General features: G+C 56.4%; 1 protein-coding gene and 1 long non-coding RNA gene across 2 annotated transcripts; one reads left to right on the top strand and one right to left on the bottom strand.

Annotated features, from left to right (window-relative positions):
- Nucleotides 1–2978: 2978 nt before the first annotated feature.
- Nucleotides 2979–20856, top strand: FAM65A (family with sequence similarity 65, member A). Its single transcript, XM_008567630.1, has 23 exons — nt 2979–3048; nt 11677–11806; nt 11925–12077; nt 12250–12328; nt 13004–13027; nt 13123–13176; nt 13317–13469; nt 13570–13633; nt 13724–13767; nt 13845–13970; nt 14435–14583; nt 14659–14788; nt 14873–15623; nt 16368–17059; nt 17159–17280; nt 18096–18228; nt 18716–18851; nt 19001–19162; nt 19430–19588; nt 19730–19926; nt 20019–20102; nt 20211–20301; nt 20439–20856. Exons 2-23 carry the CDS (start codon nt 11700–11702, stop codon nt 20534–20536), a joined length of 3708 nt encoding a protein of 1235 aa, XP_008565852.1. The 5' UTR covers nt 2979–3048; nt 11677–11699; the 3' UTR covers nt 20537–20856.
- On the bottom strand, nt 7089–10292 carry LOC103586361. The gene is made up of 2 exons (XR_550143.1): nt 9954–10292; nt 7089–7286 (listed from the first exon to the last, which is right to left on the bottom strand). It is a non-coding gene; the product is annotated as an uncharacterized LOC103586361 (long non-coding RNA).
- Nucleotides 20857–21671: the final 815 nt, after the last annotated feature.

Here is a 21671-nt window from a genome sequence, read left to right as displayed (position 1 = left end):
GATGTGGCCACAGGCAGAGTAAGGGCCAGGCTTCTGTTCTGTCTCTTCACAGAAAGCTGAGGGGGAGTTGCATACCAGAGAGCTGTAACCAATGTGTGCTTTGGGATGGGTGAGGAAGGCTCTGGTTTTTCTGGGTTTGGGGACTTGAACTGCATTACTGCCAAAAGTGGAACTAGCAGTGCCATGTATGAGGACCCAGGATTTGCTATGGCTCTCACCACTCTGTCATCTGATAGAGGGATTTTTCTCAGGCCTGAGTCTATCTCCCCAAGAATGTGAACTCCTCAGGGTTAGAAGTCTTGACGATTCCTTGCTACACCCCAGCTTCCAGCCCAGCACTGGGCAGAGGATGTGCTCAGGAGTGATGTCTGACTGAAACAGAACCAAACTGACACAACTCGGGAGGCCAAGGTGGAGCTCAAACTCTGCTCTTCCTAACTACATGACCATGAAAGGTTCCCACCTTCCCTGAGCCTCGGGTGTCTCCTCTGTGAAGGAGGTTTCAGCTGTGTCCTTCCTTTCCCACTCACCAGTTGTTGGGGAGAGACCTGGGAGGCCTCCAGCACTCCATGGTCCTCAGACACTGTCTTTCTCTCAAGGGCCCTGGGCAGGGGGACAGAGTCAAATGAACTCTCAGGTGTTCCACTTGCTCACTGCAACACCATTTGTACCTGGTCCTAGTGGTCACTGGCCTGGCTGCAGACAAGGATAATAGGCAGTGAAAGGTGCCCAGAAGGGTATGTGGGAAACCTGGAGGAAGGAACATTTGAGCTATTTGTCCAAGTGGATAAAGAGGAGGAGCATCCCAAGTAGAAGGGAGGCTGGGAGAAAAGGCAGAGGCTGGAGGGTGGGGACTATGTCCAGGGAGTAGCACGTAGGTTGCTATAGTGGAAGCCAGAGCAGCACAGGCTGTAGAATAGGTGAGAGATAAAGAGGTGAGGTCATCTTAGGCCAGATCTCCTGGGCCTCAGAGGCCCCATCACAGGGTATGAACTTATCCTGAAGGCAATGGAGAACCACTGAAGCCTCTTAAGCAGGGAACAATATGATCTGATTTGTGATTTAAAAGATCACTCACACTGTTGCGCAGAGAACAATTGTAGGGGACAAAGGTATAGGTAGAGAGGCTAGGAGAGATGGTAGCCCAGGCCGAGGTATGAGTTGTGATGGTGGAGGCACATAGACACACACAGGACAGAGTGGCTGACTGACTGTGAAGGGTAAGGGAATCATGCACTAAAAGTGGGAATTTTCTGGAAGTGGAATTCTAGAATTCCAGACTGAGAAGAAGTTCCTCAGACAGTGCCCTGGTGAGCCCCCACCATCAGAGCCCTGAGTAATAGCACTGAGACAGCTCTGTGCCACTGCCACCCCAGGGGCCAGCATGCTGCCCAGCCCTGAGTGCACAGTTGGTGTTTGTTGAATGAATGAATAAAAGAGCACTCGTAGTTAAGAGGTTAAGATATTAAGGAGGTAGAATCAAGAGGACTAGGCAGCTGAATGAAGGTGCGGGGAGGAGACAGGGAGACATCAAAATTCACGTTTTTACTCATTCATTCACTTGCTCATTCAACAAACACTTTTTTTTTTTGCAACTGGCAGGTATGGGGGATCGGAACCCTTGACCTTCATGTTATAACAATGCACTGTAACCAACTGAGCAACCGGCAGCCCCAACAAATATTTCCTGAACTCCCACTAAGGGACTCACCACCAGGGACAGTGATGACAAGGGCTTCTGTGGTCCCTGCTCCCACATTTCATAGAGAGCCATAGTCAGGCAAGCTTAGGCACGTGAGCACGCATGGGCATGCATACTGCCTGGCCGTGGTGAGTGGCATAAAAAGAGTCGACAGGAAGCTGGAACAGATAGTCACAAGAAGAGACTGTCTGCAGAGAAGGTGCTCAGGGCATGCCCTGCTGACAAGGTGACTTTAGAGATAGGCAACAGTCAATTGGTGCCAGTTTTAAGAGCTCCAGAGAGGCCCAGCCCCTGGCTCAGGTGGGGACCTGGGTGGACAGTGGTGCTTTGCAAGAACGAGGACAAAGGAAGAAGAGTATATCGGGGGGTGATCATGAGGACTGGTGAGTCATCCAGAGAGAGCATCCAGGGGCTCTGGGTACAGAGGAAAGCTGGGGAGGTCAGCAGTGGATGGATGGAAGCCCTGAGACTGGATGATACTTTAGGGTGGGGAGAATAAAGAGAAGAGCCCAACCCCTGGAAACAGTGCCCAGGTTTAAGGTCTAGAGAAAGGAGTGCTGCAAAGGAAGGCAAAGAGGAGAGGCTGGAAGGTGGAGTACTGGGAGAGACTGAGGTGTGTCTCTGGCAAGGGCCCCCCCCACTCCCCCATCCCCCGCCAAGGGTGGTCAAGATCAGCTCTCAGGACCTGGGTAGGGGGCAGATATGCAGGGACCTCTTCCAGTCCCTCAAACCACTCCTGGTATATCTTACCTACTTCTCAAGGTGAGGGGTTGCAGGAGTGCAGGGCCTGGAGAAGCTGAAGGGTAGGGGCCCAGGGTGTCTAGGGATGGAGAGCACCAATGGTGTCTTATTGATGGGAGAGTTGGAGAAGTGCAGCTAACTCTTTGACCCTAGCGTGGGGTCAACTCTCAGCTCCACCTTAATCCACTATGGTCATTCCGGCCCCCGCTTTGGAAATGACACTTTGGAAATGAACGAGCTCAGGCCAACACGTGCCCCAAGCCCGGGTACCCAGATCCTGCCAGGATCCCGCCCATGCACCCTATTCCCGCGGACCCCGAGGGCTGAACACCTCCACCGCTCTCGCGTACCCCAGGGTCTCCCCTCCCCGCAAGCTGGTAGACTCCGCTGGCCGTAGACCTTCCCCGTTACCCGGAGGGCGGAGCGAGCCGTGGGCGCCTCCAGGGGTGCTGGAGCGGCTGGAGCGCTGGGGGTGGGGAGGGGCGGGACGGCGGGGCGGAGGGAGGGGCCGGCGGCGGCTGCGACAGCGGCAGCTGCGGCACTGCCAGGCCCGGCAGCTCGGAGCACACGGAGAGCGCGAGGTCCGCGAAGTCCAGCGAAGCCATGTGAGTGTCCGCGCCGTTTCGGTCTAGGATCTGCGGCCCAGGCTGCGGCCCTGTCCCGCCTTACCCCATCCCTGGGACCCCGGCCGCGCAGTGTCTTTCCTCCCCTCCCTCCGGGGGCGGAGGACGCAGCTTCGCCCCACAAAAGCTGCCGCCTCTGGGCCTGCAGCGCCAAGCGCTCCCTCCTTCCCTCCCACGGCAAGGCCTGGCGGCCGTGTCCCGGGGCTCTGGGGTGGGCCAGGCCGGAGGGCGGGCCCAAGGCGCCAGCCAGGGCCCTGGCACTGCGCTCCCCGGGAGTCCCCGCTGCCCTCGCCGCGAGGGAGGCTGAGCTGGAAATGGGGAGGGGGCAACGAGGGAGGGTGCAACGAGGAGGGGTGCAGGCCAGCCTCCGAGCTGAGCTAATCTTCCTAGCCCCACAGGCCGGCCTAAGCCGCTTTGGGGCCGGGCCCGAGGTGACCGAGCCTGGCCTGGGGCAGTGCTGTCTGGCCAAACCTAGCGTAGCGGAAGCCGGAGAGCATAGTCCTGGCGCGTTCGGGGAACAGACCCTGTCCCTGGAAATGGAGGCTCGTGTGGGGTCTCCGCTAGCAGCCAGGCCTGGGCACCCTGAAGAACTGGTTTGGAGAAGGGATGGCTTACCAGGGATAGAGATCGGGCTAAGTCCAGCCTCGGGACTCTGTCCTGCTGACCCCCGGGTGAGGCCTGAGTCCAGCCTCCCGTACTGACCCTTCGCAGCCAGTTCTAATGCATGTCCAGGCTGGCCGGCGGAGCACCTACTGTGTGCAGTCTAACAATAACGGTGCCCTGGCGCCATCTGTGCGGCCGCGCCCTGGGCCTGCCGCATCCAGCCGCAGCACAGCCTTCCGAGGAGGGTTATGACCATCTGGCAGATGCAGGCGCAGAGAGGTTAGTAATATTCTCAAGGTCACACAGCTGGTTTGGGGATAAGCGGGAATTAGATCTGAATCCTTGCCGCTGTACCATCGACCTCCATGGGGGGCGGGGGATGGGATGTAGAATTGGGGACTGAGGTACAGAATACTCCAGCGGGACAAGGAGTACTGGCATAGCTCCCTCTTCCACCCCTCTCCCCGTCCTGAGTCCTGGGGGCAGCAGCCGGAGAGAACAGCCGGGTGAGCCGTCGCAGGAGGCTGGGCTTGGGTGTGGGTGAAGGGAGCCCGTAGGGCGCCGGGCTGGATCCTGCCCAGGTAAAAAAGCAGGCGGGGAGGGCGCGGGTGAGTCACGGCGGTCCCTCTCAGCCGCCGCTCGTACTCGCGCCCTAGCCAGGCCCGGCCCGGCCCGGAGGAGGCCGCTCGGCTCCCAGCGAGCTGCGGGCTGGGGAATGTGACCAGCTGACCAGGGAGGGGGCCGGCAGGAAGTGAGGCCACCCGGCCGCCTCCGCCCGGTTCCGGGGTGGGGGGTCCCAGGCCGCGCCGCCCCGCCCCGCCTCCTTCCTTGCCCGCTCGGCAGCTGGGAGCTGACGTCAGCAGCCGGCTTTGGGGCAGTTACCATGGAGACAGGGGCAGACTCAGGAGGGACCACCTTCTCCCTTGCAGCCGCCCCTTGCCTGGGTTATTTTTAGCGTCTGTTTACCTCGGTCCAGGGCTGCCCTACAGCTGGGTGGGGCTGCACCGGGGGACTCCCGGAGAGGCGGCTGGCCTGGTATACCACCGAGCTGGGGCAGCGCAGGTGATGGGACCTTCCACCCCACACGGGTGTGCCATTCCTGGCACTTAGGAGGTGCTGGGAAGCCGCGGGATCCGGGACCATGCAGACAGGTCAGGGTTCCATTCACCGCTGCCCTGAGCTGTCTGCAAGCCCCATAACCTTTAGGACCTAAGACCTGGTTTCTTTTTCATGTCCAAAACAAACTGTAGGGCCAGCATGAGCCCAGAGAATCTCCTGTTATCAGCCAGCCCCACCAGTCAAGGTGGCCCCTCTTCTTTAGCTCAAGGAGTTCAGCTCTTTCCTCTCCTCCCACCCCCCCACAGGGAAGATCCTGTATACCTACCCCCTGAAATGGACATTCTGATGGTCATTTGGGGGAAGTCTGTACCAGCAGTTACATATCTTGATTCCTGTGGGACTAGAGGGTTGGCGACAGCAGAGCCCCAGCCAGAGAAAGAAAGTTGATGGAATAGTCAGCCTACTATGAATCCAGAATCCCAGGGGACCCCCATTCTGCCCCCTCTACAGGGGGCAGAACTCCACTTGCTAATGGTATATGATCTACTCAGCAAGTGGGAACGGAGAGGGATATTGTGTGTGTGGTAGGGAAATCTCTCCAACAGGTCAGGATCTAATGTTCCTGTGTCCAAGCAGCCCAGCTCCCCAACTCAGCTCCCTCCAGCCTTCATCTTCCAGGTGCTTAGGCCCTGGTGCTGGGCCCATGGGTACAGTAGAGAGCCAAGCAGACAGGCTCCAACCCCCACAGGGTTCAGTCTGATGGGAAGACGGGCCCTAAAGGAGAACTGACAACTGAGTTATGTGGCCTTGGGGATTAGAGGGAGGAAGCTATGGAGGCGCCAAAAAAGGGGGAACCAACCCAGGGCAGGCTTCCTGGAGGAGGAAGAAGATATAGGACACGACTTTAAGAAGGAGAGGGAATTGGTCAGGCTGTGAGTAGTGGGAAGAGTTTGTAGGAGCAATGGGATTGCTGAAGAAACTCACAGGTATTGAGAGAGGCTTGCAGTTGCTGGAACAGAGGTACCATGCGGGGAGCAGGGGATTCTGAGGGGAGGTGTGTTTGAAGGTATGTGAGGGAGGGGACAGACCTGAAAGGGCCTGGTGGGTCATATTAGAGAGTATGGGCTTTATCCTTGGGGCAGGGGGTGACTGTGGATGTCTCACAAGAGTCTGAATAGAAGGATGTTAAAGATTTAGAGTCCTGAGGTCAGAGGGCCTGGGTGTGAATCCTAGCCCTGCCACTTAACAGTTGTGTAATCTTGGGCATATTAGTAATCGATAATAATAAGAGCAGTTAATATTTGTTGTGTGCTAACAGTGAAGTAGTGTGTCTACCCCAACTTCCCTAAACCACATACAATTCTCCTTTCCCAAATACTCCCTAAGAGGGAGGTATCTCATTTCATCCTCCCTGTAGACCTGTGAGAATGTTGTTGTTGTCGTTATTATTCATTTTGCAGATGGGTAACTGAAGCCCAAAATGCTTAAGAACTGTCTTGCTCACTGTCACACAGCCAGTTAACCTCAGCTTTCTCATCTGTGAAGTCAGGCTAGTAGGGCTTACTCCATTGGCTTGTTGCCAGAATTAAATGAGATGATGTTTGTTAAGCACTGTGCCTGGCATATAGAAAGCACTCAATAAAGGACAGTTTTTGGCATTGTCAGGTGACAGGAATTTTAAGAGCAGTGTTGTTACTGAATAAAGAATGGGTCATTGCAAGTTAGAGTGGAGACAGGAAGCCCATTAGGAGACTGCTGTACAGCTCTAGGGGAGAGTTGGTGATGGCCTGGACCCGAATTCTAGCTGTGGGAGTGGAGGTGAGGGGGCAGATTCCAGGGATATTTAGGAGCTAGACCTGGCAGGACTGGGTGACTGTGTGGATGTGGGGGCAACTGACTGAGGCATCCAGGATGACTTCCAGTTTCTGTCTTGAACAACTGGGTACACAGATGGTTGGGTTGTCATAGAAAGGCTAATCTTGGGGAGAGTCAGGTTTCAGGCGGAAAGTGGTGAATTCAGTTTGGGGACCTCAAACTCTGCACACCTCCTTACAGTCCACTGTGCATTGTCATTCACTTCTAGGGAAGCATCAAGCAGGCAGTTGGGCAGACAGGCCTGCTGCTCAGAAGAGTGGTTTGGGCGAGGGAGAGGTAAGGAAGCTGGCAACATTCAGATGGCCTTGAGCTGTGTGAGATGTGCACAGCCCAAGGGTGAGGAGGATGAGTCCATTCCGGAATGAGGAGAGAAACAAGGTCTCTGTGGGAAAATGAGATGTGCAGCCAGAGAGGTGGGGGGAAAACCAGGAGCATGTTGCCTCTTGAAATTCGAGGGAAGGAAGGGCTTAAAGAAGAAAAAGGGAGCCAGAAAGTCAGAAGGTTTACTGAGATCAAGCAGAATGTGGACTAAACACTAGACACTGGATTCAGCAACAGGGAAGTCACTGGTGACATCCACCCGTCAGGGGAGTGTTGAGTGCAGAAGGCAGACCAGGATGGGAAGAGGAGGAGGTGGGTGTGGTGAGGAAATGGAGGTAGACATCTCTTCAAGCAACTTGGCTCTGAAAGGATAAGAGAGAGATGGGGTGAGGAGTGGGGTAGCTGGAGAGAACACATTGGGGGTGTCATTTCTTTTTGTAGTTCTATCTATCTATTTATTAATTATTTATTATTATTATTATTATTATTATTATTTATTTATTTATTTATTTATTTATTTAAAGATGACCGGTAAGGGGATCTTAACCCTTGACCTGGTGTTGTCAGCACCATGCTCAGCTAGTGAGCTAACCGGCCATCCCTGTATAGGATCCGAACCCGTGGCCTTGGTGTTATCAGCACCGCACTCTCCCGAGTGAGCCATGGGCTGGGCCTGTAGTTCTTTATTTAAAGTCAACTTTATGTTGAAATGTAATATACATACAGAAAGTGTATATGTCCTGAGTGTACAGCTTGATAAGCCTTCACAAGGGAACACCCCCATAGAGGATCAGGAAATAGAAGCCAGAGCAGGAAATAGAACATTACCAGCACCCTGGAAGACCTCTTGTACCCCCTTCCAGTCACAACACCCCAAGGGTAATTACTAATCTGACTTCTGTCATCACAGAAGTTTTGCCTGTTTTTGAACTTCATTATCAAGGGAATCATATATAGGTCCTCTCTGTGTCTTGCTTCTTTCACTCAACATCATGTCTGTAAGAGTCATCCATATTGTTGCATGTAGTTGTATATTTTTCATTCTTTTGCTGTATAGTAATTTATTATTCATCTATGGGCATTTGTATAGCTTCCAGGGTTGTTTTCATTTTTTATGTGGGAGTGACTTGAGCTTGTTAGAGACTTGTGGAGAAAGTCTGAAACACCCATCTTCTGTAAGAAAGGAGAGTGATGACTAGGGCCACACGAATATTTAACAGGTGGGAAGTGAGAGCCTGACTGAGGGTGAGAATTGCTGTGTGTAGCCGGGCTGCTGTTCCAAGACCTCTGGCAACTCCTGCCAGCCTGTGTGCAGGTGCAGAGGAGACAGGGAGATGAGTTGCCCAGCGTTGATTTCTGTCATGTAGTGAGAGGCACATAATGCTGAGGATACCAGCAGTGATGTAATGGAATAGTGGCTGTGGATCCAGGCTGGGGAGGAGGGTGTGCAGGGCAGGTAGGGAAGAGAAAGTAGGAGGGAGCTGGCAGAGAGAAAGAAAGCAGAGGCGGACTGTGAGGTCTGTGCAGAGTGGCGTCTGTGAAATTCCAGGCTGTATCTCCAGTGACTGGCACATGCTTGGCACAGGGTTGTCACTCAGTGAATGGTTGAATAAATAGGCTGAAGGCTCAAGGGACCCTCAGGTAAAAGGCAGGTCAGGTGGGAGTGTTGGAGATTGCCTGAAGGTTGTGGTCAATGGGGTTGTGATTTAGGAAAGGGACATTCCAGAGGCAGGTGACAAGGCTTGGGTGTTCCTGTAGGAGATGGCTGAAGGGAGCAAAGAGGACAGTGTTGGGTGGGCAATCCATGGGAATGCGTAGGTCAGCAGTGTAGAGTACATGGTACCTGATCTTCAAGGAAGAAGGGGAGTATAGCATTTCTTAAGCTGGGGTCCTTGGACCTCTTGCATCTGAATCTGTAGGGGAGTCAGTGGGTTTGTGGAAAATATAGACCTCTGGGTCCACCCCAGCCTCACGGGGATAAAGAAAGCACAGTGCAGCAGAATCAAGCCTCAAGGAGCAGGAGCATTTATGGGGGGGGGGGGCTCATCCAGCCACCCTGAGGTCAGGCAATACAATGCCTAGTGGACCCTGGGCATGGTGGCCTCTATCCAGGCTGGAGATGGGGAGGGATATTCAAGGATACTAGGGGCAGAAAAGAGCCAGCACCAAGAAAATTTAGGACCTGAGGGTCCCATGCAACCTGGGGGCCAGAAGGGGAGCTTTAGCCCTAGGATGCAGCTCCAGCCAGGGCAGAGGCCCTGGCTGGGCAATGGGACCTAATCATTTTCCCTGGGGAGTGAGGGGGAGTGCCAAGACCGAGCACCCCCTCCGTGGGCATAGGGGTGGGGGTGGTACATGGGGCTGTGAAACTCTCTGCACCCACTTCCTTCTCTGCATCCCTCTTGGGGCAGCAACACATAATATGGGGTTGACTTAGTCCCATACTTTATGCTCCTCTCTCTTAGCCTCCCAGACCCCTCATGCTCAGTGCCCTACTCTCTGCCCTCCACTCAGCACCCCCAGCCCTCCCTTCCACTCTCTTATCCCCCCACTCTCCACCCTTCGCACAGTTAGAACCCCAACTCTCATCCCTCGGTGTTTTCAGCCATCCCTCAGCACCCCTCAACAATCGCTCTTTGAGCCCCCTACTCTCACTGTCCCCATTACGGCCCCCACTCAGTCCCCTTATTCTATCCGTCCATATCCATTGCTGCGCTCAACTCCCTTTACACACACTCCTGATCCCAGCCTAAAAGACTTCCGTCAGTCCCCTCCCCGAGGGGAACCCCCAGTCACCCCTCCCGGAGGCCAGGCGGGCCGAGGCCGGGTGCCCCCTAGTCCGGCCGGTCCCGCCCATCCCGGCGGGCTGAGTCAGGCGGCAGGAACTGGGCGGGGGGCGGCGCCGGGAGGAGCCGAAGCCTAGCCAGAGCTGCTGGGAGGGAGCGGGGAGCCCAGCTAAGGCTCCAAGGGGCCTCGGGCCGGCAGGGACGCGGGGGGCGAGCGCGGGTCGGGGACCGTCCAGGACTTACCATGAACTCCAAGAAGAAAGGTAGGACCCGACCTGAGGCTGTGAAGGCTCCGGGACTGGCCCCAGGGGATGCAGGCCGGATTCTGAGGGCCAACCGTGCATGTTTCGCCGGAGCGGGGTAGGGGTCTGCCAAGGATCCCCTCCCGCCAAGGGCAGGGGTGAAGGCTTGCGTCAGTGACTCAGTTTCTAGGTCGGAGCCCAGGAAGATGGAGGGGGCGGGGCACTTCTCGGCACTGCGACCCACTCTGGGAATCCCCCGGCTGCTGGGCGCCGGGAGGGCTCTGGCGTCCAGGCGCCTGGGAGCTGGTGGGGGTTGCGAGGAGCACTCTACGTAAGGCGGGCGGGTCGCAGGAGCCAAGCCCGCACCGGCCGGGCCTGTCGGGCAGCTCCGCAGGGCCGACCAATCACAATTATCAAGAAGGAAGTCAGTTGCTACTATACAATAGTGAAATAGGGGCTATATTTAGAACTCAGGTGTTCATTGGGAGCCTCTTAATACTACCTTTCCAGCAGCCCTTGTGAAGAGAAAACTGTGGTAATTCAGTAAAGAAAGACCCACCAAAGACTCGGCTGCCATAGGGAAAAAGTTTACGCCATCCCGCCAGGTAAAGAACCCTATCCAGCCAAGCTTCTAGCAGAGGGTAAGAACCATGGAATGGGTGGTGAAAGAAAGAAGTGACAAACATGAGCTTGACTTTGTGACCAGTTACAGAAATGAAGACTGTGGTAGGCATGCATATTTTTCTTCCTATATGTTATAAATATATATTGTTATATACATTTTATGTGCAAATATGTATCATTATATGTTAACCAATTATTTATTTTCCTCTTTTACGTCTGCTATTATTTTTTTGTGATGAGCGTTAGTTGTTCTTTTGTTTAGATGAGAGCTCACCAAACTGTGAGGAGCCACATACAGTTCTTGAAGGAGAGGACCTCATATCATGTGGGGATCCTGGACATGGTGAAGGATGCTTTATCAGATGGTACTTTGTGTTTCACCCTTTTGGGAAGAAAGTGATTGTCCATTTGTACAAAAGTTAATTGAATTCTGCTGGGTGGAAACACGAAGTCATTTTACAAGTCAGGTATGGGCAGAAAGATGAGAATGGGTGCTTCGTGGCAAAATCGGTGGACTGTAGTAGCCATATGCCTGTTTACTCTTGAATCTATCTTTCATTTTTCCATGCTCTGTTCGATGTAGCAGGGGCCTACGTTACCCAGACACCCATACTTCCTGAGTATTGTATAGCACCAGGNGTGCCCCGCCCCGTGACCTCCCGCGGCCTCCCGGGGTGGGGGCACCCTAGCTCCTGGGCCACTGGGGGGGCGGTGTCAGGGGCAGGGCTGGGGAGGCCGCCCCGCCCCCGTGTAAACAGGCGCTTCCGCACATTCTTCGCGCGCCCCGCCCCTTTCCTGCGCATTCCCAGCCGGAGGAGGGTCCCACGCGACCCCCCTTCCTGCTCCGCGACAGGCGGAGCCCGCACCTCGGCAGGAAGTGGGGGCCGAGCCGAGGCCACGCTGAGTCCGAGGCCGAGTCGTCCGCGGCCGCCCTGTCATTAGCGCCGGGGCCGGCGGGGCTAAGAGTACGGAGCCCGGAGCTCACTGGGGCAGCAGTACCTGGAAACTGGGACGGACCTGCTCCAGCCCTGGGGCCAGGCCATGGGGAGGGAGCTTCAGGGACCCTACTGGTGCTGGACACACACACCCGCCACCCCCAGGGAGCCCCGCGCGGACTCATTCCATGATGTCCCTGTCGGTGCGGCCGCAGCGTCGCCTGCTCAGCGCCCGGGTCAATAGGAGCCAGTCCTTCGCAGGCGTCCTCAGCAGCCACGAGCAGCGGGGGCCCAGGTACGTGGCGGAGGGGGGTTAATGGGGTCAAGAGAGTCGGATGGGGTTGGGACTGGGTGTGTAGTGAGGGTTTGGGGGTCTCCTGCTCGCCTCTTTCTGACGGCAACCTCTTTTTCAGGAGCTTCCCGGTCTTCAGCCCGCCCGGGCCTCCGCGAAAGCTCCCAGCACTCTCCCGAGTGTCCAGGATGTTTTCTGTGGCCCACCCGGCCCCCAAGGTGCCACAACCTGAGCGGTTGGACCTAGTGTACGCTGCGCTTAAGCGAGGCCTGACGTAAGCAACTCCCTCCCCACCCCTTGTCCCAGGATCCTTCCCCAAACCCCCATCTCCTATCCGCTAGTAGGAACCTGCCTCAGCCCCACACCCTGTCTCCCTACTGCCTATACCTTAGGCATCTTGAGGCTGGAGAGGTTAAGTTAATTCTTTTCATCGCCACTTTCCCCAGGGCCTACTTGGAAGCACACCAGCAGGAGCAGGAGAAACTCCAGGGGCAGATAAAGGAGTCCAAGAGAAATTCCCGCCTGGTGAGTGACAGGGAGGTAGGGATGCCCTGGACTAATGCCCTTTACCTTTGTGGCATGGCAGTCTGGGAAAGGACAGCCCTGAGTGACATCAGGGCTATTTTCTGGGGTGACTTGGTTCAGGTGTGAGTAGGAAAGGGGGTATCAGGAAAGGCTGAGGGGCTTTCTGTCCCCAACTTTCTTGTTGTGCACACTTTCCGCTTGGGACCCAGTGCCTACTCACAGGAGCTTCCAGTGGGGTAGGTCAGACCCCCACAGACATGGACAGCAGGAGATCACATTGTAGTGGTACTGAGAAGAGAGCCATGGTTTTTCCTGGGGAAAAGGTCAGAGCTTAGCAGAGGAGGGAACACTAATGCTGGGTCTGGAAGGATGAATGGGAGTTCGCTGGCAGAGGGAACCATGCATGAGGAGGCATAGAGCTCTCTCCCTAGGGGCTGTAGGAAAGGGATCCCAGGGAAGAGGTGGGGAGAGGTTACTGGAGGGATCTAAAGGACCTGATCTTGGTTACCAGCACCCACCAAGAGCCAGGCATGCTGTAACTGGAGTGGTTGTGGACTGACGTGTGGGGAGAACGGCTGTGAGGGAGGGGAACTATGATGGGTCTGAGTGTGCAAGTGTCCCTGCTGTAGTCCTCCTCATATTTCCTAAGGGCCCCCTTCTCATCTCTCTCTGCAGGGCTTCCTGTATGACTTGGACAAGGTGAGTGTTTATAGAACAGTGTTGAAAGGGGTTGGCTCATGGGGAGAGTAAAGGGCCCTGGGCCTCAGGCCATTCCTCATCCACCTCTCCCCCAGCAAGTCAAGTCCATCGAACGCTTCCTGCGACGACTGGAGTTCCACGCCAGCAAGGTACCTGTGCAGCATGCATGCAGATTGGGGTGAGGGATTGGATATCATAGAGAAATGGGGGTGATGTTAGGCCCTGGGGAGTAATCCCAGTGGTGAGTCTCAGTCCCCCCTACTGTCACCCCACTCACTCACCTTCCCAGATTGACGAGCTGTATGAGGCATACTGTGTCCAGCGGCGTCTCCGGGATGGTGCCTACAACATGGTCCGTGCCTACAGCACTGGGTCCCCAGGGAGCCGAGAGGCACGGGACAGCCTGGCCGAGGCCACTAGAGGGCATCGAGAGTACACAGAGGTGAGGGATGGGTGCCCATGAGGCATAGGGACAGGGTATGGCAGGGCAGGTGAGAGGGGACTGATTCTTGACCCCACCTGTCCCTGCCTCTCCCTCCCAGAGCATGTGTCTCCTGGAGAGTGATCTGGAGGCTCAGTTGGGCGAGTTCCATCTTAGAATGAAAGGTACTGAGTTGTGTGGGGAAGGTGGGGAGTGGGAGGGTATGTGCCCAGGACTTCCCAGCATGGCTCATCTACTTCTCCCCCTACTTCCAGGGCTGGCTGGCTTTGCCAGGCTGTGTGTGGGTGATCAGTATGAGGTAAGAGGATGTGCAGGGAAGGGCTGGGATGGCAGGGTCGCAACACCAGGGCTGCCTCATGCCACTTGTTCCCCCAGATTTGCATGAAATACGGGCGTCAGCGCTGGAAACTTCGGGGCCGCATTGAGAGTAGTGGAAAGCAGGTGTGGGACAGTGAAGAAGCCATCTTTCTTCCTCTGCTCACGGAATTCCTGTCCATCAAGGTGGTGTCTCTGCCCAGTACCATAGAACCATGGTGAACCCTTTGTGACCCTCATGATCCTAAGACTCTTACTCCTATGACCCCTCCATGGCTCCATGGCCCTGTGAATGTGTGACCCCAAGACCTTCATGAATCTGTGATTTCCTCATGATTTCTCTGACTTCAAAACAACAATCTTTGTGACTCCTATGACCTCATGGCCTCATGACCCCATTACCTCCTCATGATCTTCTGACCCTGTGAATATTTGACCTCCTGAGTCCCTATAAGGCTGTGACCCCATGACCTCAGTGACCCTACAAACTCTGTCCTCTGTGATCCCCATGCTCCCAGACTGCTTCAAGCCTCCCCATGGCCCTATGTCCTTGTGATCATCTTATAACCTCTATGCAAATTCAGACCTCTGATTGCCTCAATCTCATGGCCCTGCACCATTGTAACCCCAGCATGCATTCTTGGCTACAGGTGACAGAACTGAAGGGCCTGGCCAACCATGTGGTTGTGGGCAGCGTCTCCTGTGAGACCAAGGACCTGTTTGCCGCCCTGCCCCAGGTTGTGGCCGTGGATATCAATGACCTCGGCACCATCAAGCTCAGCCTAGAAGTCACATGGAGGTTGGTGAGGCTGAGGGACTTGGGGGCAGGACCAGAAGGCCTGTGGCACCTGCTAATAGCCTTTTGTCTCCCCAGCCCCTTCGATAAGGATGACCAGCCCTCAGCTGCTTCTACAGTCAACAAGGCCTCCACAGTCACCAAGCGCTTCTCCACCTATAGCCAGAGCCCACCAGATACTCCCTCACTTCGGGAGCAGGCCTTCTATGTGAGTCACACGCTAGGCCCAGGCCTCACCATCATCCAGGGGCTCCCTGGGGGTGGTCCTGAAATGCCTTTTCCTTTCTCTCAGAACATGCTACGGCGGCAGGAGGAGCTGGAGAATGGGACAGCATGGTCCCTGTCATCCGAATCTTCAGATGACTCATCCAGCCCACAGCTCTCAGGCACTGCCCGCCACTCATCAGCACCCAGGCCCCTGATGCAGCAGCCTGAGCTTCTGCCCATTCAAGTTGCCTTCCGTAGGCCTGAGACCCTCAGCTCTCGACCCATGAATGAGGAGGCGGCCATGGCCCCAGCCCTGGCCAATGGGCACGCCCCCTACAGCCGAACTCTGAGCCACATCAGTGAGGCCAGTGTAGATGCTGCCTTGGCTGAGGCTTCAGTGGAAGCTGTGGACCCAGAAAGCCTAACCCAAGGATCTAGCCCACCTACACACACAGATCCCACTCATGGGGAGCACCCTGGTCCTGTTCCTCCTGCCCTAGACTCTGGCCATTCTGTCACAAGCCCCACCCTCAGTACAACAGGCCCCCCCCCAGCATCTGCATACCTAGACTCAGTTTATAAGGCTACAGACTCTGGCCCTTCTGAACTGCCAAGTTCTGCCCACACCACTGCAAGCCCCACATACAGTGCCATAAGCCCTACCGATAGTGCTCCAAGCCTCACTCACACTACTATAGCCTCCACTCACAAACCTATGGTCTCTATCGTCACCACTACATGCCCTACCCCCAATGTCACAGGCCCAGTCCAGGCCACCACAAGTCCCACCCACAAGCCAGTGCCCTCTATCCTCACCACTATAGGCCCTACCCCCAGTGTCACAGGCCCAGTCCAGGCCACCACAAGTCCCACCCACAAGCCAGTGCCCTCTATCCTCACCACTATAGGCCCTACCCCCAGTGTCACAGGCCCAGTCCAGGCCACCACAAGTCCCACCCACAAGCCAGTGCCCTCTATCCTCACCACTATAGGCCCTACCCCCAGTGTCACAGGCCCAGTCCAGGCCACCACAAGTCCCACCCACAAGCCAGTGCCCTCTATCCTCACCACTATAGGCCCTACCCCCAGTGTCACAGGCCCAGTCCAGGCCACCACAAGTCCCACCCACAAGCCAGTGCCCTCTATCCTCACCACTATAGGCCCTACCCCCAGTGTCACAGGCCCAGTCCAGGCCACCACAAGTCCCACCCACAAGCCAGTGCCCTCTATCCTCACCACTACAGGCCCTACCCCCAATGTCACAGGCCCAGTCCAGACTACCACAAGTCCCACCCACAAGCCAGTGCCCTCTATCCTCACCACTATAGGCCCTACCCCCAGTGTCACAGGCCCAGTCCAGGCCACAAGTCCCACCCACAAGCCAGTGCCCTCTATCCTCACCACTACAGGCCCTACCCCCAATGTCACAGGCCCAGTCCAGACTACCACAAGTCCCACCCACAAGCCAGTGCCCTCTATCCTCACCACTACAGGCCCTACCCCCAATGTCACAGGCCCAGTCCAGGCCACAAGTCCCACCCACAAGCCAGAGTCCTCTACCCTCACCACAATGTGCCCAGCCCAGACCACCACAAGCCCCACCCACACCACCCTAAGCCCTGCCCAGACCACAAGCCCCATCCACACCACCGTAAGCCCCACCCACACCACTACAAGCCCCACCCACATCACTCCAAGCTCCGCTCACAAAGCCAAGATGTTGACTAACACCTCTACAGGTCCTATCCCCAATGCTATGGGCTCAGTCCATACCACCAAAAGCCCCACCCACCCTGTCACAAGCTCCACCCTTATAACTGTAAGCCCTTGCACTTCTCTAGACTCTGCTTTGCTTCTCAGCCCTTCTGCACATGCAGACTCCACCTTCCCAAGCACCAACCTCTTGCCCTGTAGCCACCCAGTTTCCACTCCCTGCACTCATGCAGACCCCACAGCCCCCAGCACTCCCTGCCTGAGTCCTGCCTGTTCCAGTTGGAAACCTCTCACAAACCCTGCCCCAGATCCCCCAGAGTCCATCCTTCAGAGCCCTAGCTCCCCTCCCTTACCCCTAACCCCTGGGCCCCAGCATTCAGACCTTAGCCTGGCCATGGCTACCCAGGTCCCAGTCCCAGGGGCAGCTGGAGGGGCTGGGGACAGAAGACTGGAGGAGGCACTGGGGACCCTAATGTCTACGTTGGATGACTATCGTGGCCAGTTCCCTGAGCTTCAGGGCTTGGAGCAGGAGGTGACTCGGCTGGAGAGTCTGCTCATGGTGAGGAGGGCGGGGCTGGGCTAGGCTGGGCCAGGCTGAACCAGCACAGGGAGGGCAGCCTGGCAGTGGCAGCAGCTCTGACTCCCTTCACAACCCCAGCAGAGACAAGGCCAGACTCGCAGCCGGGCCTCCAGTCTTAGCATCACTGTAGAGCATGCCCTGGAGAGCTTCAGCTTCCTCAACGAAGATGAAGATGAAGACAGTGTCTGTCCTGGCAATTGGTGAGGAGCTAAGTGAGACTGGGTAGGGGGGCTAGGTGAGGGGGTAGTGGTGAGGCAGTGCCAGCCAAAGGAGGAAAACAGGTAAGGTGGGGCCAGGTAGAGCATATGAGGATGGACTTGCTAGCAGGTGCATCTATGTTCACCCCTCCCTCATACACCTCATGTGTCCTTGATGCCCACATCCCAACCCTATCTATATCCCCAGTGCTTCTGACTGCCTTTCTTATCTCTGCAATGCCTGCCTCCCCTGCTGGCCCCTGGCAATTTGTGATCCTCCAGCCCCTCTCCTTTCCCTTGCCTCACCTTGGACCTGCCCTGTGAAGTAGCTCTTTCAGTGCCTCCCCTTGCTCCCCGGGTCCCCTAGCATTGGCATCCTCTGTCTCTACTCTGACTCTCCAGGAGGCCCTGGCTCTGCAGCTCTCAGTCCCAAAATCGGCCTTTGCCGATTCCCAGCTGAGAATTGTGCCTGGTCCCTCCTCCCTCTGCTGCTGCCCAGGTTACAACCTATGCCCTGCACCCCTTGCGGTCCACATTTCATAGACCATCGCACCTGCAGTTTTACTCGTGCCCATCCCAGACCCGGTGGTCCTAGCTGGAGATTGCACAGAGAAGACTGACTCCAGAGATCCCTGCTACCACCTGCTGGTCCCAGCGCCTTCCTCTTTCTGGAAGTCCTCCATAGACTTACCCATTGTCTGTTGTCTGTGCGTCATCTGTTCCTCCATTCTGGGATGGGGGAAGCATAATACAAATAAACACTGGTGAACAGATGGTGATGTGTGCTCCTGGGGTGGTTGACCCCATTTTTCTCTCAGGCCCACAAGCAGCTCGGAGGCTGGAGCTGAGGACAGCCTAGACTCACCCGGTGCCTGCCCCCTCAGCACGGGTTGTCCAGCCCTGGACACTGCCTTGGTCCAGCACCTGTACCACTGCAGTCGCCTCCTGCTGGTGAGGCTGGTGGTTATTCCCCGCGCCCCCCCCCCCCCTGTTTCCTTGTAACCTCTTACTCCCAGGAGGCCTGAACTTGAATCCTGGCCCTTTACACCTTCTTGGCGTTCCACACCCCAGTGCCCCTGGGCCCTGGCATCTAGCTCTTGCCAAATAGAATACTTCCCACACTCTATTCCCCTCCAGCCTCTCCCAATGCATGCTGGAACTTGTAGTCCTCCCCAAGCCCTACCCCAAGGTCAGAGCTACTTGGCCACTTCTGTTGTAACCTCTTACTCCCAGGAGGCCTGAACTTGAATCCTGGCCCTTTACACCTTCTTGGCGTTCCACACCCCAGTGCCCCTGGGCCCTGGCATCTAGCTCTTGCCAAATAGAATACTTCCCACACTCTATTCCCCTCCAGCCTCTCCCAATGCATGCTGGAACTTGTAGTCCTCCCCAAGCCCTACCCCAAGGTCAGAGCTACTTGGCCACTTCTGTTCTCCAGAAACTGGGCACATTCGGGCCCTTGCGCTGCCAGGAGGCATGGGCTCTGGAGCGGCTGCTGCGGGAAGCCCGAGTGCTTGAGGCAGTATGTGAGCTCAGCAAGCTATGGGAGGTTCCTGCCACCTCTGCTCATGAAGGTAAAGGTCCTATGGGCTTGGGCTCTGGCTCTGGGATGTGCCCTGAAGCTGCCACCTCATCCCAACCCTATCTATGTGCCTGCATGCCCACCTGCCTGCTGCTGACAATTTCCTGCACCGCCCTCCCGACCCCCCCACCCCCTCACCAGTGGTGCAGTTCTCAGCCTCACGGCCCGGCTTCCTGACCTTCTGGGACCAGTGCACAGAGGGACTCAGCCCCTTCATCTGCCCTGTGGAGCGGGTACTCCTCACCTTTTGCAACCAGTACAGTTCCCGTCTCTCCCTTCGCCAGCCAGGCTTAGCTGAGGCTGGTGAGTGGGCTGCCTACCTGCCCCTTCTGTCATTTCTCAGGTCCCCAGTGTTGGGATCCTCAGGGAAATCCAGGTCAGCCCACACAGACATAGGAGCTGAGCACTGAGTAGACATTACAAAGGCTCCTGCCTTGGAGCAAAAGAACCCAGATGGGAAGGGTTTGGACAGGGGGGGCCCTGGACCTGAGCCTGGGACGGGAGCACCCTCTTCCCCCTAAAAGTCTGGGTTCATCCAAACTCTGAGGCCTGTGGCACTGCCCCCTGCAGTGTGTGTGAAGTTCCTGGAAGATGCCCTGGGACAGAAGCTGCCCAGGAGGCCCCAGCCAGGCCCTGGAGAGCAGCTCACAGTCTTCCAGTTCTGGAGTTATGTTGAAACCTTGGACAGCACCTCCATGGAGGCCTATGTGACTGAGACCGCCGAGGAGGGTGAGGCAGTGGCCCTGATCACAAAGTGGCCTGGCCCTAGGGGTGGGCCTCAGGGTGAGGGTAAGGACATGAGGACATGACCTCCCCACCCTAGAAGGCTCCTTGCCCTGCCACCTTTTCTTACCCCTCTTCTTCCTTCAGTGTTACTGGTGCGGAATCTAAACTCAGATGACCAGGCTGTTGTGCTGAAGGCCCTGAGGTTGGCACCCGAGGGGCGGCTACAAAGGGACGGACTTCAGGCCCTCAGCTCCCTGCTCGTCCATGGCAACAACAAGGTCATGGCTGCTGTCAGCACTCAGCTCCGGAGCCTGTCACTGGGCCCTGCCTTCCGGGAGAGGGTGAGAGTTGGGCAGGGCTCCCTTGAGAGCAAGGACTCAGATCCTGGGCTCTCCGAGTGTGTGGCTAAGACTGCCTTCTCACCCTTACCCAGGCCCTCCTGTGCTTCCTGGACCAGCTCGAGGATGAAGATGTGCAGACTCGAGTGGCTGGCTGCCTGGCCCTGGGCTGCATCAAGGTGACCCCTGCCAGCGCTCCTAACCTTTCTTTCCCCTCCCTGTAGCCCCACCCCTGTGCCCCTCCTATCTGCTCCCCTGGCTCACCTCAATGCTCCCTTCCCTGATAGGCTCCTGAGGGCATTGAGCCCCTGGTGTACCTGTGCCAAACGGACACAGAAGCTGTGAGGGAAGCTGCCCGGCAGAGCCTGCAACAGTGTGGTGAGGCTGGGGGATGGGAATAGATGTCAAGTGTTCTGGGACATCTTGGCTGATGGGAGTAAAGTGAGATGGGGCCAGGGGTGGGAGGGCCAGGACGAGGCTAGGGTTATTCCTGACCACATCCTCACACATTTCAGGGGAAGAAGGACAGTCTGCCCATCGACGGCTGGAAGAGTCACTGGATGCTCTGCCCCGCATCTTTGGGCCCGGCAGCATGGCCAGCACAGCATTCTAAAGTCTCCACCCACTGGCTCCCAGTGCCCCTTCCCACCACTTTCAGGATTGATTAGGCACTGGCAGGGAGGGTAAGGGCTGGCTCCAGACACCCCTCCCCAACAGATTCCTATCAATGAAAATCTAATATATTCTTCTGTTGCCCCTGGAGTTGGTAGAGTCAGTGCCTGCAGTCAAGTGCCTCCCAGCCTCGGCTCAGCACACCCCTTGCCACAAATCAGTGTCTGGGGCCTGGATACCCTGCCTCTGCCCCACCACCCTTGGTTTTCTATTTTATTTACAGTTTTACAGAAAATAAAAATGCAAAATGCCTTTCCTACATGGGCTGGTGCACTCCTGACCCTCTGCTCCAAAATCTTCCTGACACTGGTGTGTCCAATTGACAACAGCATGTGCATTTGCCCTGGAAATCCGGGTGGAAGAAGGTCCAGAAGCTGGAACTGGGCTTGCAGGAGAGAGCAGGGGAAGAGGGTGGCGGGGTGTTGCTGAGAAGTTTCCACCTGCAGGCTGGGCCCTCCCTGAGCCTGGGAACTCCGGGCCCAGGGTGCGGCATCTGTGAAGTCTGCCCAGAGAAAGCCCTCAGGGTGTCAGTCCTGGGACCGGCTGTGGCTAGGAAACAAAGAGGAAGCCATCAGGAAAAGAAGGCATGGTGTGGCTGGAGCTTCTGGCCACCAGGGGGCAGCAGAACTGTGTCAGTGGATGCCTGGCTTCTAGGCCTTCCCCTCAGCCCAGGCAGCTTCCTACAGAGGTGGCTGAAGGAGCCCACTGAGGGTTGGTAGCAAGGGAGAGGAAATGCTTACAGAAGGGAAGAGCTGGGGCCTGGGAGGCAGGAGACCCGGATGCTGCCCTGTGACTTAAGAGAGCAAGTCCTTCCCTCCCCAACCCACCTCCCTCTCTGTAATAACAAACTTGGCTAAACCCTGTGGCCCCTGACAGCCAGCAGACCCATGCTACTTTAGAAAGTAGGGTTCCTAGGAGAGGCCTCATCTCCCCCCAGAGCTGCCTGGCACATATTAACCGCAGAAGGTTGAGAGTCCTACATGAGGAACTTGAGGATGAGTTGGGACTTGAGGATGGCAGCCCTGTTTTCAGGAGGGCCTGAGGGAGACCTATACCCACAGCTAGAAAAACAGACC

This window comes from Galeopterus variegatus, unplaced genomic scaffold (genome assembly GCF_000696425.1).
Source record: "Galeopterus variegatus unplaced genomic scaffold, G_variegatus-3.0.2 Scaffold18, whole genome shotgun sequence".
NCBI lineage: Eukaryota > Metazoa > Chordata > Mammalia > Dermoptera > Cynocephalidae > Galeopterus > Galeopterus variegatus.
This window is presented reverse-complemented; position numbering and strand designations above follow the sequence as displayed.

What these genes read in the sequence shown, in the direction of transcription:
- FAM65A (XM_008567630.1), top strand. Translation starts at nt 11,700, where the DNA reads ATGATGTCCCTGTCGGTGCGGCCGCAGCGTCGCCTGCTCAGCGCCCGG. An exon ending in CACGAGCAGCGGGGGCCCAG is followed by an intron (nt 11,807 to 11,924) that starts GTACGTGGCGGA and finishes CCTCTTTTTCAG; the next exon opens with GAGCTTCCCGGTCTTCAGCC. An exon ending in GCAGAGCCTGCAACAGTGTG is followed by an intron (nt 20,302 to 20,438) that starts GTGAGGCTGGGG and finishes CACACATTTCAG; the next exon opens with GGGAAGAAGGACAGTCTGCC.